The sequence below is a fragment of the Xenopus tropicalis genome, chromosome 1 (assembly GCF_000004195.4).
Source record: "Xenopus tropicalis strain Nigerian chromosome 1, UCB_Xtro_10.0, whole genome shotgun sequence".
In the NCBI taxonomy this organism is placed as follows: Eukaryota; Metazoa; Chordata; class Amphibia; order Anura; family Pipidae; genus Xenopus; species Xenopus tropicalis.
Genome location: NC_030677.2, coordinates 150,622,710 through 150,643,163, shown reverse-complemented (window position 1 = coordinate 150,643,163; position 20,454 = coordinate 150,622,710). Strand labels below are relative to the sequence as shown.

At 35.6% G+C, this 20,454-nt stretch overlaps 1 protein-coding gene across 2 annotated transcripts in view; it reads left to right on the top strand.

Annotated features, from left to right (window-relative positions):
- Window positions 1-20,171, top strand: part of scarf2 (scavenger receptor class F member 2) — a 97,870-nt gene extending 77,699 nt beyond the window's left edge. Inside the window, exons 10-11 of one of the 2 annotated variants that reach the window (XM_031892065.1) lie at window positions 10,190-10,339; window positions 13,640-20,171. In XM_031892065.1, coding sequence (XP_031747925.1) covers window positions 10,190-10,339; window positions 13,640-14,883 — 1,394 coding nt within the window. In that variant the 3' untranslated portion in view covers window positions 14,884-20,171. Of the gene's footprint in view, window positions 1-10,186; window positions 10,340-13,639 lie in introns of both variants that reach the window. The other variant, XM_031892061.1, reaches the window with a different exon arrangement.
- The last annotated feature ends 283 nt before the right edge of the window (window positions 20,172-20,454 follow it).

Below are 20,454 nucleotides of genomic sequence, written 5' to 3'. Positions count from 1 at the left end.
TAGACACTTCATAAATTATGTGTTAGGCATATTGAAGATGCTTGTAAATTAACAATTCCTTCATTATTAAACATCTCACTTAAGCTGGGCCAATATCATCTGCCGATTCAGACCTTCCAGAACATGTTGGCTGCTTGTGAGCCCGTGTATGGAGACCCTCTGGGAAGTTTGCCCTACCAATATGTTTTCTAATGTTCTACTTGTGGGTGGCCAAATAGAATCAAAGATCTGCTTGTAAGCCTGAATTTTTTTTAAGTTACCATAAAATCTATATTTTTTATTTACATCCATTTTCTTGTGGACTGATGTATGCATTTTTTATTATTATGTCTTTGTACAATAAATTCCTTCTATGATAGATGTGACAAACGTTTTAATCTTGTTTTAATAAGACACCTTGCTGCAGATAATACTTTATTTACTCCCCATTGGAGCATACTTCCCTCTAAGGTTTAGCCAGTAGCAGCCTGATTTATTTATTTATTAGGTGAACTATTTCTACTTTGTTTAACCAGTATATGAGAACATATTTCCCAAAATACGCATGCAGTTTTAATTTGTACACTAGTGAAAAATGTTGAAAAGTCAAACAATTTAGAGATTCCTATACTTTTTAACCTAAAAAATTAAAAATTTTTGGTAGGGAAATCTGGCAGCACCTTCACAAACCTTCACAAAGGTTTTGAAACATTTGTCTCAAAAACTTCTAAATCCGATCTATGCTTTTTTAGTACCTTTTTAGTAAGTAGACCTTAATAGAGCTCAAATATTTTTCTGCCCAGTTTCTTGAGTACAAAGGGAAGTTTAGATGAGTGTAACCCAAAGAACCAAATAACTAAGGGGTGATACACACTGACATCTTTTTCTGAGTGGCGCTGATGTTATAGGACACATTATCCACATAGAGGTTTATTTAACGACTTTTGAATCTGTGAATTCTTCTTTGCTTATTTATTAAAAAAATATTAATATAAAAAAACTTAATCAAATTAAACAATGAAAAAAGCTTGAATACATTTAAAATCAGCTTCATACTATATATGATTAAAGTCCCTTCTATATTTGTGCTATTAAACATTTTTCAAGCATCCATTCTTATAAACACTCGGGGGATACCAAAGACATACAATGTAATGCTGTATGGCACTTATATTAAATAACAAGTTCAGTGTAAGTCTCAGACATGACTAAGTGACAAAAAGTCCCAAGGAATCCGTGTTTGTAAATAAGTTCATTTTCATGTAGAACTGTTTTATTCTTCTGTCTTTGTATAGTAACATTCAGTTGTGATGGAGGTGACAAAAGTTACCATCTGGTTTTAATAATAATAATAATAATACTTTATTCACCATTTTTTGCAACACATTGGAGATCCCCCTAAAGGTTTATGAAAGAATCGCTTTATTATATCATATGGGCATTGCTTTAAAGTTTGTTGTGACAGTAATTGATTTAACATAAAACGTAAATGGGAAATCAGTGGAACAATGCTTTACTTGAGACTATTTTTACTTTCGTCATGGTCGCTGTAGCATAATACAGACAGAATAATTGTGATCATGTTTGGTCATGGGAAAAAAAGTTGCTCACAAACCAAAATCACATAGTTCCATTCATTTTCATTCATTTTTGCTTGAAATTGTCAGATGTACTTCCCATTGACTTCTATAGAAACTCTGCAGCTTTTATTTGGCAAACTTTTGTAATGCAAATTTGAGCGTTTTTCTTTGAAATATCTTAATTATATATATTTGTGATTACATTTTTGGGCTGTTTTTTTCAAATCATGAAAAAAAAAGATCTTGAATTTTGATAAATCACCCTTAAATCAGGCTTTTTATTATAGACATCTATGGGTAGGATTCACAGTGCAGGTATGGGATCCCTTATCCGGAAACCCGTTATCCAGAAAGTTCTGAATTACGAAAAGGCCATCTCCCATAGACTCCATTATAAGCAAATAATTTTAATTTTATACAGTGATTTCCCTTTTCTCTGTAATAATAAAATAGAACCTTGTACTTGATCCCAGCTAAGATATAATTAATCCCTGTTGGGGGAAAAACAAGCCTATACAGGTCCTAAGCATTCTGAATAACAGATCCCATACCTGTACTAAGAGAAGATTTTCTCCACTTAACCAATGGTCTTATTTTGGGTCATTTATGAATTTTTTGTTATCCATTCTTCATAAATCAAGCAAAAAGGCAGATGTTTCTAATACTGGTTATAAGCAGAGCTGACGCCAACCATTTGTTGTTGTTGTTAATGATCTGAATACAAAGACAGACTGGGGAAAAAAATAATAATTCTTCTACATATACTATGAGCATATATGGCCTAACATACATTTAATCTTCATTGTCTGTGACTTTCTGTCAATTGCTGTTAAGGGTCAGTAATTTCTTCTTGTTTCTTTGACGCTCTTTGTATTCCTCTGTCACTGTGGCTATCAGCAGCCATGCATGATATTGTTAATTTAGCCACTGTAAACATTATATACAAATCAGCATGACAAGTGTCTGATATAGTACAGCTTGTTTATCCCAGTTGATTTCTGGATATTATTTACCATTGATTTGCCATGTTATCAGAAGGTATGGGAAAATGAATTCAGCAAAGCAATGCACCTTACTGATATTTTCTACTGCATTGCTGTGTGGAATTTCGGCAATCCTTTTATTTTTATTTTCAATTTTTTTCTGTTATATTGGGAGGCTGCCAACGTTTCTTTGACATTCCAGAACACATTGAAATCATATGATCATCATAAGTTTAAACAAGTAAATGTGGCTTGAAATTGGAGTTTTGTAAAGACATTTTCATCTAGTGAAATTTTTAAAACATATTTTAGATGTTTGTAACTTGTGACTGTAGAATTTTACCACCAACAGCTTCACTTAATTATAATATATAGGGGTACTGTTGGTAGGTTGATAATAGACAGATATAGATGATAAATAAAGAAAGGAAAAATGGGGCACAAGTTGATAGTCTGGTACCTTCCCAGTATCCAGTGAATTAAGAAAAGTACTTTTCAATCCACTTGTGAACAAAAGGTGAACATTTATTCCATGAGATACAGCATGACAGAAATTCACACCAATTACAATGTTTCAGGTAGTGTGTTACCCAATCCCTTTCTCAGGAATAATTGACCCTAAACATCCCCACATCTTTATACACAGAAGCAATACCACCCCCTAGTGTCCCTCCATAATATAGTCCATGTGAGTAAGTACATCATACGTCCATATATAGTGCCTAATTTCTGTTGCTGCTTAATAGGAAAGAACCAAACAGTGTACAATTCATGTAACAAACAGAAAGACAGGGGATCAGACTTAGGTAGCTGTTCCATAATATTAAATTAAAATTCATAAAAAGGCTGCATATTTTTAATTCATGTATGTTGCAAACTTGCTTGAAATTATGTTTACATTTTAAAAAAATATTTATGTTTACATTTTTTAGAAATATTTTCCGTTTTTACTGTAATAATAAAAAAGTACATTTTACTTGATCCCAACTAAGATTAATTTGTTGAGTTTAATTAAATTGTGTTTATGTTTGTGTTTAAATGATTTTTAAGTAGACTTAAGGCAGTGATCCCCAACCAATGGTTTTTAAGCAACATGTTGCTCCCCAACCCCTTGGATGGCTCTCAGTAGCCTCAAAGCAGGTGCTTATTTTTGAATTCCTGGCTTGAAGTCAAGTTTTAGTTGCATAAAACCAGGTGTACTGCTAAACAGAGGCTCATTTAGGCTGCCAGTTTACATAGGAGCTACCAAATAGCATATCACAGCCCTTATTTCACACCCTCATGAACATTTTGCATGCTTGTGTTGCTCCCCAACTCTTTTTACCTTTGAGTGTGGCTCACGGGTAAAAAAGGTTGGAGATCCAACAGAAAGATCCCTTATCCAGAAACCTCCAGGTCCAGACCATTTTATATAACAGATTCTGTATTTAAGATCAAATATGTACGTTTTCCATATGCCTTTTCCTTAACTATTTTTTTGACGTTATAGTCAAAGAGCTTGTAGGCAGCTTGGAAATGCAGGTACATCTGCTGGAGAGGGTAACACATATCCTACTGAAAAATCTTAACTGAATTAATGAAGTACATAGGCTGCAGACAGCTGGCTGCTTGGGAGGCTTTTGGAAAGCTCACTTTAGGTTGGTACATAAATAATATCACTTTTCTTAAGGTTTCTTTTTTTCACTTCAGGAAATGAGTGGATATATGTTAGACCTTGCTAATCTGTGTTTTATCTAATAACAAATTCCCATGAAATCAGAGGTTTGGAAATGTAATGCTCCAGGAAAGGGTATCCTATCCACTAACTAGTTCATTCTGTGCTACACCATTAGTTTTTTGACATGCTGTCATTGCAGTTTCTAGTCGAGGCTTTCGTCTGCTTTTCTTATTTTATACAATTGTTTACAGATGCTGGATTTAGCATTTTTAAGCATTTTCTTTTGGGAGTATGTGGGCTTGCAAGTTCTTATATCGCTAGCAGTATGTGATCACAGTATCACATTTAGCAAGGACATTTTTCTTATATTATGGTTTTTTTTATATGTTTTGTTATTTTGCTCTCTGAAATGTCTTACTCCTGGGATAAGCAACCTTCAGCACTCCAGCTGTTCCACAACTAAAACTGACCATTTGTGCAAAGATATGTTTGGGTAGTTTGTCCAAGTTCAGCTTAACTGCCTGACCATCTTTGTATCTAGGGGCCCATGGGGGTATATATTACATTACAAGAAAACAGATTTAATACAATTGGCGCTTGAGTATATGTAATATTATTTGCCAGATAGTTTTGCTTTCGTTGCCTGGCGTTACTGTAACAGTTGGCAGTGCCTGATATAAGTACATTGTGCTTCAGAATAGACTGGGATTATAGAAAGAGTAAAATGTTGTGGTCCATAAGTTAGCAGGAATCCACATCCACAGAATATACATTCCGACATTCTGTAAAATAGACATTACTCATTCTAAAGTCCCAAAAGCACATTTGAAAACAAATCTGCCAACATTCCATAGGTCTAACAGAGACACTTTGTATAGAGAACTGTCATATATTTTGTCAATGTCAATTATGGTTAAACCACCGCAGTTAGAAATATTAAGAAATACTGGGTCACTCTCTAAATCTGCTCTGTTCAGTAACCTTAATGGCAGTGGCGCAATGTCCCAAGTAAAAAAATGTACATATGGCCTAGAACAAAAAATCACAGTATTTGGATTTGCATTTCACTGAGAACCATTCAATATTTTAGCTTTTGGATTAAAATGGACAGAAATAGGCAAATTATTTACCCATTTCTGTCTCCTTTTCAGTGTTAATTTTGCCCCTCACATGACCATAGAGCTTCATTGTGCTGTAAGCTACCAAAGCTAAAAGTCCATCACTTCTATACTGAATGATTAGCCATGACTGTTTAGCTTTAAGCACATCAAATTTGGTTATATGATCACTTTGTGAAATACTTCTGTAGAGAGAATTTATAAAGGATTTCATTACACGTAGCAATTTTTCTCGCCAAATATTTTATGATCTCTTAGTAACTGTCTTTCGCAATTACTATTTGAATTGTGTAATACACTTTGTAATTTTTGACTGATCTTCCAGCTGGTAGATCACACAATTTTGCACAACTGTGTTTGCACAAATTCTACTGACCAAATTGTTTGGGCTGTGAGCAGAAACGGAGTGTAAGGGAAGTACTTGCCATTCTCTGGGCACCTGATGATAACTTACATATCTCTTTTTTATGTTGATATTGTTGATGGGTCCCTTGAAAATGTAATGTATGAGGCTCCTACATGAAACAGTTGTCAAATAATTCTGCTAAAAAATAGGTTTGCTGAGCCATTTAGCTATACATTTTAGCCAATGCTGTAAGTTCAGATGTAAACCTGTAATTTAGGTGCTATTACATTGTCTGACTAAACCTATAATTCAGCATAAAGGGAGTCAGCTGGTTATTACCACAGAAACACTTCTTGCTTCCAGTATACAGAGAATACACTTGTCTGGAATAGTCTTTAGTAGTCTGTGTATATATAGATGTACAGCAGGATTTCCAGCTGCAGTTGCCCCGGATCATTTAAACAGGCTGCACTCATTATAGCAAGACTTGGACAAAGTGCTCTTGCAGACTGAGAGCTAAAGGTCAGATTGTATAACCTACTACACTGCTTTAGCAAGAGAATTTGATCAGAGGGATTGGAATGGTGTTCTGTGCTGCTAAAAGTCTTACTAAAGTCAGCAGAAGGGCAGAGCATGCCTTTGGTATCCTATAAATGTATTTTTATTGTTAGGCTTTTTGTATCAATGTGGACAAAATTTGATTGCAGTCAGTTGTTGATTTTGTTTTTATTACTTTGCTACAGGCTCAAATTGCCAGCACATATAAAATACTTTACCCTGGTCAGAGAGATTCACTAAAAGAAAAGAAATAGAAAATACCCAGTATGATGGACAAATCCAACAGAATATTTACTGTGCATTTAAAGGGGGCCTCCTCTCATGCTAAAAAAGAATTCCAAATCCTTTTCTATCATGTTAGTTTAGCAAAATAAACTATAAATGATTTTTTTTTTCTTTTTAGTCTTGGAACTCACAATCACAACAAGCAGACAGGTGCCATTTTGTGGGCACTGTTATTAAGGCAAGCTTTGTATCACCCTAAAATCTTGTGTATGTGCCAGAATGGGGGACCTAATCCCTTGCCCCTGCACTGGCTACACAATTATAAATGATGATAATGATAAATGATGAGAGAGGGGGCATTAGAGGAGTGCATGAAGTGCTGAATGAAAAGCTGGCCGATATTATCGTGCAACACCTCGTTTCGTATGATATTCGGTGCATGTATGGCGGATAGACGAGACGACTGATATTGCAAAAGCTTTTCGTCAAACAGCACCCAAGCAAAATCTACGTTTCGGGCTGAAATGGCAGGTGGTGGTAGAATCCCTATTGTTTGTGCCTCTATATCTGTTGATTCAGCCCAGCATGTCAGTAGAGGGAACGAATGATCTTTGGTCACAGGAAAGTTTGGAATTGGTACGTGTATGGCCACCTTAAGAGTAACTGACTGACCTGCCTCTATGACAGCCAAGGTTTTAAATACCTAACTGGCATGGCTGTTGTAATAACATGGCTTTCATGTTTAATTTACAAAGGGCTTTTATTATACAGCTGTTAATGTCTTGGTGACAGATCCCCTTTTTAGGTTTCACCTAAAATAAATTTTATGGAAAAAACATGGTGCATGTTTCTGATATATTGTCACTAGCTTGAGTATAATTTGTTCTTCTGTTCTGTTCTATTTTATTTTTTGTATTGTTTCTAATGTTTTTATAGGCTGATTATACTGTATGTTGGCAGAGTGTAGAGACGTTTAAGGCAGTTAAGGGCAAGAGAAAGTCATAGCTTCTCCTCAGAATGTAGTGTCTCCGTAGCCAGAATTATACACAAAAGAAAACCCTACTGCTATAATATAAAAGAAATTAGGTAATAGGTTTAGACCAGACACTTATTAATTCTAGTACTGACTTTGTATTGATTCAGGAAATTCCCATGGACTTTTTGTTGCACAAGACTTTAAATTGGGTTATATTAAACAATATATTCATGTGTTCTCCTTTATAACAAAGGAGATCTCCACTGTCAAATTCTGCAGTGATACGAGTAGTCCCTGAAGTGTCGGTTGTTCATACAAATTTAAAAATATAATAATTTTAAAATAAGCTTATAAAATCCATTTTTATCTGTTGCCTAAAGACAAAAAAACTTTTAAGATTTGCTGACTGAAGTAATATGAACATTTAGTAGTTTTTTAGTTAGTTTTCTTTGCATTTCTAGTGTAGGAGGAAATCATAATAAAAAAATAGTATATGGTGTTACTGCTGTTGTTGGCATTATTGGTATAGCACAATTGAATCTTAAGATAATTGTATTACTCTTTTTTCTGTCTTTCTGCCCTTTGCTTCCCTTCTTATTATCACTGCAAGTTAGATGTTGGGTAAGTAACTCTACGGCATGTAGGCATCTGTAAAAAAAATTCATACATAAACAAGAAAGTTTGTTTGTCTGTTCGTTTGGGTGTTCCTTTGGTGTTCAGACATTGTATGAATGAATGCAACAAAACTTCTCAGAGCCCATCCTTTCAGCTACAAGGAGATCAAGAGGTACTTTTGGTTAAAAAGCCATCAGGTTCCAGTATGCATTAGCCTTGCATACCCCTGGCCATCTCAAGTTACTACAAAATACTAACAGTAAATTAAGTTTAAAAAAATAAACATGCCTATCATGTTAAATGTTTTTGCCCACGTGCAAACCAGATAATTGCTTGTTAAAAATCATTTATTTGGACACATGGCAACATGGACAATAGCTGACAAATTAGACTTCAGCATTCCATAGGGTATGCCAACATGTAACAAAATATGTAAACATCCTGAATGTGCTATTCCATAGTATAGGACAAAATATTCACCTAGTGGTTTTCAAGGCTTTGTGGTATATTTGCATCCAAAACCTAATTGGTTTACAAAGCAATGCTGGGTATGGAACCATCTACCATCTAACCACTGACACCAAGGGGCACATTTACTTACTCACGAACGGGCCGAATGCGTCCGATTGCGTTTTTTTCGCAATGATCGGTATTTGGCGATTTTTCGGAAAATTGTCGCGACTTTTTCGTTGCCATTCCGAATGTTGCGCAAAATCTGGCGATTTTTTCATAGCGTTACTACTTGCGCGAAAAGTTGCGATTTTTTCGTAGCCTTCGCGCCGAGTACAAAAGATTCGGATTCATTCAAGCTTCAGTGTGGTGACTTTCCTTGGGCCAGGTTGGAGCTGCAGGGTGCCATTGAGCCCTATGGGAGACTTTCCTTGGGCCAGGTTGGAGCTGCAGGGTGCCATTGAGTCCTATGGGAGGCTTCCAAAATCATGCTAAGTCTGAAAGTTTCGCCCGCCGCTTCCGAGCGCTCAATACAAAAAAGTCGCGACAAGATACGAGCGCATCGTAATGGCTACGAAAAACTCGCGTTTTTTCGCGCAAATCGTATTGGTAACGAAAAAGTCGCAACAATTTCCGAAAAGTCGTAAAGGCGCCGAAAAAGTCGCAAAAAATACGAAAAAGTATCAAAATCTTCGTTTTCCAATCGGAATTTTTCCAATTCGGATTCGTGGGTTAGTAAATGTGCCCCTTAGACATTCCATAGTACTGTTCATTAGTACTAATGTTTTTCAAATCAGAGTGTCTTTTTAAAAAAATTTACTATTACTACTACTATTTTAAAGATGCAGTATTATATTTCCCAGGAAACACTGAGTGAATCAGCTAGTACTATATATTTTGGTTGTGTTAATATGTGCAGGGAGTGTGTCATTTGCTTTAGTTTTCAGCCACCTAATCCACAGCAGAAACCCCAAGACGAAATTGGTGGGACATTTGGAGAGCATTATAGTAATAAAATAATACACCACAATTTGGTACAAAGGGACATCTTGGTTAGTAAATCTGTTTTTAGCCTCCTCTGCAGTTGGCAAGCCATTGTAACAGCTCCTTCTGCAACATTCTCTTACCTTGCCGTACCCATTATTACACATTAGATTGTAAGCTCTATTGCAGGACCCTTTTTAACTCCAGTATCAGGTAATATTTGTATGTAATTTATTTGTTTACATGATATACCGTTCTATTGTACAGAACTGCAAATTATATTGAAGCTTTAAAAAAATGTTTTAATAATAATATACTGAGAATCTATCAACAGTACCTGGAACTTCATCATAGTGTTTTTTTACATTTGTTTTACATTTTGTTTTACATTTGTGACTTTAAGATGGAATGTGACACTAAACCTTCAAGCTTTTTCTGTTTCAAAAAGGCTGTGTCTCATTCAACTACTGTGTCATTCTGTATGGTATTAACATAACATGTGCTAGTCTAAATAAGGGACCAGATATAATTTGATATGGAAAACGTCTTTGTCTGTGTCAAAAAATGCAATTGAAATGTATTGAAAAATCTGGGTTAGGGAAATATTTCTGATCAAATTGTAACTGTTTTAATGTTTAATGTTAACCTAAAGCCAAAATAGGCTTATTGAAGAAATTGTGTAATAATTGGTATATTCAATGTGTCATTGTTTTAGTAGCCCACCATGATGCTGAGAACACATTTAACTGCAGCTTCATTGAACCTCCATCTGTTGTAGAGCAACCATCACCTTCATGGTCTTCAAGGGGCTCCTTTTCCTCCTTTGATACAAATGATGATGGGCCTGTTTATTGTGTGCCTCATGAAGGTTAGTAACAGAAAACAGTTACCATATAGTCATTCAAAACCACATCAATTAAGATATAGATGCATGGAATTGTAGTTGATCTTGTCCAAATTGATTGCTCTGTATGTGCAAGACAAGCACCTTTTACACAAATTACTGGAATGGCTTTCTTTTGTGGAATAAGGATTTTACACTAGAATAACTTCTTCACTTTAATTCATCCTAATTTAGAGATTAAATAGAGACTGTCTAGGATTATTTAATTTTATATTGAATAAATGCACATACATTTGTAAATTTCCTACTGTGTGTTCTAACACTGATAATTGTTTGGGCAATAGATTGTGTTTAGTAAAGCGGGACATACATACATTTCTTTTCCTCACAGAGGCTTTATTGCTGAGATTCTAGCATAAAATTCTAACCACAGTGTTTACATTACCATAGGATTCTGAGACCATATTTATTTAGAGACAAAGCTGCCTAAAAAGACCAAATATGAGTGCATGCAATGGGACATCATGGGTACAGTATGGTGACACCCTGCCCAATACATGCAACATGGTTATCATAAAATACCAGCAATGGATCTACAAAATGCCTCATAAATTAAACACACATAAAACTGAAACATTGGATTCGGACAAAACTAACCCTAGGTTGTGCTGGTAGTTAAATAAATGCTTACAAAGCCCTTTAGAAACTAAATGCAAAATATCACAAGAGAGCATCAATGATAGTTTCAATTGTGAAACAATGTCTTAAGTAAATGCATATTAACTGCTCTGTTCCTCTGCTTCCCTGGTTTCCTCTGTTCTATCACTGTGATTGCTTCAAGTATATCAGTATTCTTATAATAGGGAAACACCAGTCAAATAATCAAAAAGAACCCTGCATAATTTAAAAATGTAATTCTAAGCAACTTATATATACAGGTCCTTTTCAAAAAATTAGCATATTGTGATAAAGTTCATTATTTTCTGTAATGTACTGATAAACATTAGACTTTCATATATTTTAGATTCATTACACACAACTGAAGTAGTTCAAGCCTTTTCTTGTTTTAATATTGATGATTGTGGCATACAGCTCATGAAAACCCAAAATTCCTATCTCAAAAAATTAGCATATTTCATCCGCCCAATAAAAGAAAAGTGTTTTTAATACAAAAAAAGTCAACCTTCAAATAATTATGTTCACTTATGCACTCAATACTTGGTCGGGAATCCTTTTGCAGAAATGACTGCTTCAATGTGGCGTGGCATGGAGGCAATCAGCCTGTGGCACTGCTCAGGTGTTATGGAGGCCCAGGATGCTTCAATAGCGGCCTTAAGCTCATCCAGAGTGTTGGGTCTTGTGTCTCTCAACTTTCTCTTCACAATATCCCACAGATTCTCTATGGGGTTCAGGTCAGGAGAGTTGGCAGGCCAATTGAGCACAGTAATACCATGGTAAGTAAACCATTTACCAGTGGTTTTGGCACTGTGAGCAGGTGCCAGGTCGTGCTGAAAAATGAAATCTTCATCTCCATAAAGCTTTTCAGCAGATGGAAGCATGAAGTGCTCCAAAATCTCCTGATAGCTAGCTGCATTGACCCTGCCCTTGATAAAACACAGTGGACCAACACCAGCAGCTGACATGGCACCCCAGACCATCACTGACTGTGGGTACTTGACACTGGACTTCAGGCATTTTGGCATTTCCCTCTCCCCAGTCTTCCTCCAGACTCTGGCACCTTGATTTCCGAATGACATACTTTGGACCACTGAGCAACAGTCCCTGTGCTGCTTCTCTGTAGCCCAGGTCAGGCGCTTCTGCCGCTGTTTCTGGTTCAAAAGTGGCTTGACCTGGGGAATGCAGCACCTGTAGCCCATTTCCTGCACGCGCCTGTACACGGTGGCTCTGGATGTTTCTACTCCAGACTCAGTCCACTGCTTCCGCAGGTCCCCCAAGGTCAGGAATCGGTCCTTCTCCACAATCTTCCTCAGGGCCCAGTCACCTCTTCTCATTGTGCAGCGTTTTCTGCCACACTTTTTCCTTGCCACAGACTTCCCACTGAGGTGCCTTCATACAGCACTCTGGGAACAGCCTATTTGTTCAGAAATTTCTTTTTGTGTCTTACCCTCTTGCTTGAGGGTGTCAATGATGGCCTTCTGGACAGCAGTCAGGTCGGCAGTCTTACCCATGATTGCGGTTTTGAGTAATGAACCAGGCTGGGAGTTTTTAAAAGCCTCAGGAATCTTTTGCAGGTTTTTAGAGTTAATTTGTTGATTCAGATGATTAGGTTAATAGCTCGTTTAGAGAACCTTTTCATGATATGCTAATTTTTTGAGATAGGAATTTTGGGTTTTCATGAGCTGTATGCCACAATCATCAATATTAAAACAAGAAAAGGCTTGAACTACTTCAGTTGTGTGTAATGAATCTAAAATATATGAAAGTCTAATGTTTATCAGTACATTACAGAAAATAATGAACTTTATCACAATATGCTAATTTTTTGAAAAGGACCTGTATATATATATATTAATATGTTTCAGTGATTTTAAAATTAACCGCAAATGTTATTAAAATCATTACAACATAGTAGTCGAGGACATTGTTAAAAAAGTTGTCAAGAGAAAGAAAGAGGCCTGATCTGATGTGCTTCTGGTTAGGAAAAACATTAGAAATCTAAACTTTCTTACATCTTTCCTAACCAGAAGAATATCAGATCAGGCCTCTTTCTATCTCCTGACAACTTCTTTGACAATGTCCTCTACTACTTCACATTCGGAAAGTGACCAGTGGGTGGCACTATTGTAACAAAATGCATTCATATTAACAGTGCTTTAACTCTTAATATCTTGGAAATTAAAAAAAAAAAATTGCAAATGTGCTTAGAATAGCAATCTCATCAATTTTACATCAATTTATTTTAAAGGTTTACTTATCTTTTAAGGTTGAGCCCTGTGAAGAAGAAAAATCACACAAATTCACAAGGTATTTTGGTAAATGAAGTCTTGGCTGGAGGAGAGCAGACATGAGAGCAGTACATGTAGCCAAGACCAGTAAGGCATGGAATAGATCATTTAAAATATTTACATGCACACTTTAAAGTCATTTAATTTTTTTTAATGTTGCAAAATTGTTTAATATTAGATTTTAAGGAAAATCTTTGCATATTTGGCTGGAGTTGACCTTTATATTTTGCAAAGTTATGGTATCAGACCTAACCTTTACATCTGCCTCTGTTATACTGATTTCTTTTCCAGGAACTAATTACATTGCTAAATGCAAATAAAAAAAAAAAATTAGATTAATTGACATTTTTTTTTTTAGAATCTGTGACTGATTGTAAAGAAAAGGGAAATTCCAGTGTTACTGAGAAGATACCCACTGAAATTAATGAGGAAGAAGCTGGAGAATATACTTATTTAAAGGAATCTGGATCCCCTAAATCTTTCCAGGCTGACAGCAGTGAAATGCCGCTGCTCAAATCATCAGATAGTGAAAGATCTTCATGTGGTTCTGGATCTACCGGAGGGCCTTTGTATGCCAGAGTTGCACGATTATCAAAGCAGTCTAAAGATGAAGAGGATATATCAATGGAAAATAAGAGTTTAACTATTAGTGGTAAGCCTCCATCGCCTGAGAGAACAAAACCACCTCCTCCTGATCCATCTACAAAACCCAAGGTTTCCTGGATTCATGGAAAATATAATGCTAATCAGTCTAATTCATTGCCGGTCTTTAACAAGTCTCCCGATAAAGCAGTAAACCAGAGTGACCAAACAGAGCAGAATTCAGCTCATAAAGATAATCAGAGGAAGAGAACGCCAAGTGATACAGGTCAAAGCAAAAATGAAGAAAAAGTTGTTATGAGAAATAAGGACAAAAGTCAAAAGACCATAAGCAACACAGAAACAAGACCATCAGAAGAACCCCAGTCTCCGTCCAAAACTAAACATAAAAATAAAAGGAGTCTTGATCCTATTGAAAATATCAATGGGACTGTTCAAAATGCCCTTAAAAAGATTGGGAACCTACATAGTGACAAAAAGACTACTGAAGTTAAAGAGGCTCCAAAAACTCCTGATCATAGCAAATCTCGTTCTGAGGTACTCCATCCTCATTTTCCCTCTGAAGCAGCTTCACTATTGGCTGCTCAGTTAAAAGAAAAAACTCAAAGTCTCAACAGGGTTGAGACCAGCTCAAATCATAATGGAATTGGGCCAATTAAATCACAAAAAGAGAAACCTACGCCTCCACAGAAGGCCAAACGGTCTGTGGCTGCTATCAACCAGAAGTCCAGCAAGCCAAATCTGCCAACTACAACAAATCTTCAAAAAATGATAAGTCCAGTTTCAGAAACTATTCCCAATACAGCACAGCCTGTTGAGAAACAAAACTCTAACAGTAGTCAGGAACAAACTGCAAGTGTAAAGCAGGAGACAGGCGAACCAGCAGTTAAAAAACAACCTATAAAGAAGCCTCCGAGAAAGAAATGCAAAGATGCCACCTTGGACTCTGATGGAAAAACGCAGCCCAAAATGGCTATAATGCCACCACAGCCAGTAAAGTAATAAAGGCAAATTTGCACATAATGTTCACTCCCAAAGGGCATTAAGAAAGATTCTGACAATCTCTGCAATATACTTTAAAGTATTTTGCTATAGCCACTTCTTGAGCCAAAAAGAAATTGCCCTTCTGACATCCCATGACTGTAAGACAAGGGAAATTGATTTGTGGTGAATAATTCAAAGTTCCTTCAGACTGAAGGGGGAACTGTTGTGTACTTGACATACCTCTCCAGTAAATCCTTTTTAACTTCCTATAGCTGTGGTTTCAGTCTTCATTCCATTTGTGAGGAGATCTTAAATATGATCTAAAATAAGGACACATTGGAATTCCAGAATGTAGTTGAGAATGCTGACCAAGCCCTGTATAGGGAGGAGGACAAAAGTTTGTTTGGTAAAACTGTTCAAACGCTGAGACAACAGAGAAACCATCATTTCTCAGTGCTGCATTGACATAAACCTTTGACTAATCTATATCTGTAACAGCTGTATTTTTTGGAAAACCTAAGACAAATACTTGGGCAAATCATAAACAAATCCAGAATTTACAGCTTGTTAATGGAAACAAGATACTAAATTATTTTTTTTTCCAATTTACTGTTCGAATCTTATATTTACTAAGAAGTAGAAATTTGAGAGAACCTTGGGAAGGATTATTTTGGGATTGAAAGATTGTACACAAAAAGTACAGACTGTTTTACAAATTTTACAACAAAAAATGAAAGCAATGATAAAATGTAAAATACTCACTTGTAACTGTATCCTAAAGCCCATAAGCAGTGCTTATTTTAATATAAAACGTGTTTTTTTCCTATTAATCTGTTCTAGTTATGCATTGACTGATAAGCTAGCTTTTTAAAATATACATTATTATTACTTTTTTTTGTTAGTCTGCATGGGGTATGGCATTTTGTTTGTAAAATTAACCAGGATGTCAAATGCATCAACTTGTATTTACAAAATGGACATTGAAAATTAGAATATGAATAGGCTCTTGATAGGGTCATTATTTGATCCATCTGTCTGTATCCTCAGTGATTCCTTAGCTCTGTGGTGTGTATCAAATTGGTTACAGCTTCAAAGTATCAGTACTATGCTGCAGAGATATTCCCACTTAAATAGGACATATTCCACCATTAGTAATGGGTATGATAGGAAATTATTGCAGTTGGGATCTACATAATGATCCCTCTAACAAAACTCTGCAGGTCTGTTGGTACATCTCTATCCTCATTGTTATGCTCTAATGACCATTTTTATGTGTTGGAAATAAACAATTCAGCTGTTAGCGCTCTTTCCTACTCAGGGGAAACCGAGAGTTGTAGTATACTAGTAGAGAAATATCTTCTAAAATTGTGGCGACAATGCAGATCCTGAGTGATGACCATATTCTCATACATACATAGAAGTTTTTATTAATAGACATGGATGGATACTCTGTGTTTTATTAGTGTATGTTAGACACAGAAACTGAAGGTATATCTAAATTCTACTTATGTACGTTTTCCAGTTGGACCTACATTACCCCATTTGAAAATAATAATATACAACTTTAGACTTAGCACTTTCAATGAACTACACCACATGATTTTCCTACGTAGTTTGAATCTCTTTGTGAGAACCCTTGGTTCAAACTGACCCTGAACGGGTCACAGTTGAACACATTATTTGTATTTAGAGACATTGCAGTTGTAACAACATATATAAACAATATGGTTGTTTACCTTTTCTTTGTTGTCACATACAAATATATTTAACAGCAGAAGACAAGTATTGGTTAGCTGAGGAGCCACCATGGTTAGAAAATGTATAAGCACTTATTTCAAGGAAGTTAATAATTGTTAGGCACGCATTTTGTAGGAGATGTCATTTTATGTTGGCAAGTTTTGTTGTACTACTATGTTTTAGTTAAAATGGTTATAATGGTTTATAATATTAAGTTTGTGGCTGACCTTTCCCCAAGGTTGTTGTTTCTACAGATATGAAGGATCATTTACAGTGACCCTGGACACAAGTGCTAGAGTGCTAGGCGTGCGAAGTCAATCAGGAAGCACTTGCATCCAGGAACGTATTGTGCTCTGCAACTCATGGCAAAATAAAAAATGGCAGCACCAGAGCTCAGCACTGGTTGACACAAGCCAGCCATGTATTTTCCATCTGCCTTAGGGCATCCAGTAATATAGGGCTTGTTTGCAGCCTGTGCACTTGCATGTCTTATTGAAGCCTGTGTGCCTCCCTGCCCATTGATTGAGAAATGATCACTGGGTTGTGTTAAACTTAATCCATTAATTTTTAACTTGTGCCTTTACAGTGCTACAATAAACAGATTGTCCATAATATACCCCTTTAGTTAAATAGGAACATTTAGCAACAGGTTCAACAGCAGCTTTATGGCTGGAGACTGGATCTCCTTACTATACAGTAAAAATCATACATCATTTTAAACAAAGTGACCTAACAGAAATGACTTTCATTTCCTTAAATGTATAAACAAAAGTCCAAGTAGATCATTGACAAAAATCTAGATTTTGTTCATGTGAAGTGAAGGTTTTGTTGTCATCCACTGTGTATACACTGCTTTACTGATCATTTTCCCACCCTGAGAAAATGAAATGACAAAGCAGTTTACAATAGTGATGCAAATCTGTCCCATTTCACTGTGCCAAAAGGTGATGCATTCAAGTCAATAGGCATTTTTTTGCAGCAAAACCTGGCGAAAAATTTAACACACCGCTAGTTTCAGTAGTGTTTAATGTTATTATTATCCATAAGTTCAGTACTGAAACAGAAAAACAAATACACAAAGCTTAAATATACAAATGCAATGTAGATATCCATTTACTTCTACAGTGCCTTATAGTGTAGGAAGCAAACAAGAAAGTAAAAATATATAAAGTAAACTGCAGCAGTGAAATCTTTGCTCAAAGATCTACTGTACATGGAGTATAGGCCTTCTGCTTCAGTAAACTGCTATTGTTCTATTATCACTTACCTATAAACCAGTCTATAACTCTAATAAATTACATTTTACTATGTTATAATATTACGAAATGAAGTCAATAAACACTAAGGTAGTTTTTCAACCACTGACATATAAGATTCTTTAAAGGATTATGCCCCCAGGATTCCCTGCAGATTTGTGTTTAGTTCAGGGGGATACCTATGCTGGCACAGGTCTTAATACTCTGTACATTCTATTAGAATACCTAGACAGTTGTTTCTATGCTATGGGGAGCTACCTTAAGGTTTTGATTGTCTGGCCATTCCTACACAGAGCCCCTTAAAGCTAGGCCATGCCTCCTTTAGCATATTCTAACCAGAGAGTCTGTGGCATGTTAGGCAAGGCTAAAACTGCAAGCTGAGCCAGGAACATCTTCAGAGAAGCTGAAAGGCAGCAAAAGGGAAAGAAGTATATATTCAACATATTCAACCACCCAAAAAATATAATTCTAAGCAGCTTTCCAATATAAAGATTAAATAAAGATATGTACCATTATTTCAAAAGTCAACAGTGCATTGAATTTAAATGGTCAGACCAATATTGCATTAAATTACCTTTAAATAACTTTAAAACCATTTAACATTTTGAATGCTTGTATATTGCAAAGTTGCTCAGAAGTAAATCTTGCAAATCTGTGCAATAACAGTTTTTGGATGGAGAATCCCTTAATGTTATTCTTCTGTAATGAACCAGTGGCTTTAAGGGTGTGTGTAAAACGGTTCCGTTGGTGTGGCATATATGCTGATATGGGATATGGGATATGATATGGGATTTTCCTATTATTGAGGCTGTGGTTTAAGTTGGCCACTTTATTTATCTGACTACCATGGTTACAAAGAAACCTGAATTAGGACTAGATACAGTGGAGGAATGCAAGAAGTTCCGGTAAAGGCGTGGAGCTGTCTTGAAAGTGAAACTGGACAATGGAAAATCTGCAATCAAATTTTAGCCTATTATTTTTTTTGGTTCCTTTGTTACCTTAGTGGTAAAAAGATTAAGTTAGTTACAGTATCTGATATGAAACCAATAAAGCAGTTCCAAGCAGACTCTAACTTATTTTTAGCTTAATAATAATTGGGAATTTTTATGTCTAATAAATGACAGAATTTGAAATGTTTAGCTCATTGTTTAAACCAAGTGGGTTGTTTTTTTTTGTTTTCTTTTTTTTTTTTAAATTTAATATGTTTGGATTTGATTCTCCTTTTCTGAACCAGCAGTAGTTTCCAACTTGTTACATTGTTGTTCTGTAATTCATGTATGGGATCTGTTATCAGAAATTCAAGGGACCTGGGCTTTTCAGTAATGTGAAGCATGAAGCCTTAAAGGTACTAACATTTAGAAATAAATATAAGCCAATATAATTGTTTACCCATAAACATGGATTTATCAAGTTAAGGTATTACATGTACAGATGTTTCAAATAAAGGTGTTTATGCAGTGTGCTGGGTTTCTAAATACTGTACTATCAAAGGACTGATGATTTGTCCTTTATATCCAAGCACTACCCATGCAATTCTAAGGACTAGCAGTACATAACAATCCAAATTCCCATGTACATTTAATATTTTATTGTAAGTGCAGAAATGTCTTATATATCTATTGTTTCACTACAATTTCACCCCAAACCTCCTATTGCATAACTGGCAACAGCCTTTGGCCACTGGTCTTGGTCTTTATGTTACAAAAACTCTTGGGACTTTATGCTTAGAGTGGGAAATGTGTCCCATCTATACTCCTAAGATGTATTATATTGTGTCTCTTTTGTCAGCCTGTATATGGTATCTGTTCATGTTATGGGATTATTCATAAAACAGTATTATTTTACTAAATACTATTTTTGCTGCATAGTAGCTTGTAATTCATTTCAGTTCTGGCAATGTGGGGATATTCAAGGCACAGTTTTGAAATGCATTGCTATGAAAGCTGAATGAAACTTGTCTTTTATTTTTTTAGAATTTATACCAGGTTTGTCATCTCGATTGTGAATGTGTCATTTGGGTCAAGATTCAGGATCAGGGCAAAAAGTCAAGCTGGTTTTGACTGACACCCCTTTGTACCTGAAAATATAAAATACTTTTTAGTGAGACTGAAAGCTTTACACAACCAATTAACTATTGGTGATGGAAAAGTGCTATTTATAATCTGACAACTGAACCAGGTTTGTGAGTTGGTATTTTTTTTATTCTATTGCCAGTAGGTTTAGCTACTTACTATTTTATATTGGAAGACTGGTACTATTCCTGACATTTGTGCCCAAGAAAAATGCTTTGTTAATAAATGTTTTTGTTCCATTTTTGTTGGTGTATTTTTTTAAGAATGTTGCATATTAAGACATTTATTATGAACCTGGAAGAAAACTGTTCATCTAGGTATTTGGCACAGTTTATTTAATTAAATCACAGCCATTATTAAAAGACACCTATTGTAGTTTGGCCAGTAGAAACCTATTTTGTCCATAGAAACCAGCTAGCAGGTAGCATTTACTGGTTATCTGGAAGTATTCCCCCATGTTCAACATGAATGTTCAGCACAAGCCCTAATTATTGTTGCACTTATCTTGAAACAGGGTGTATACT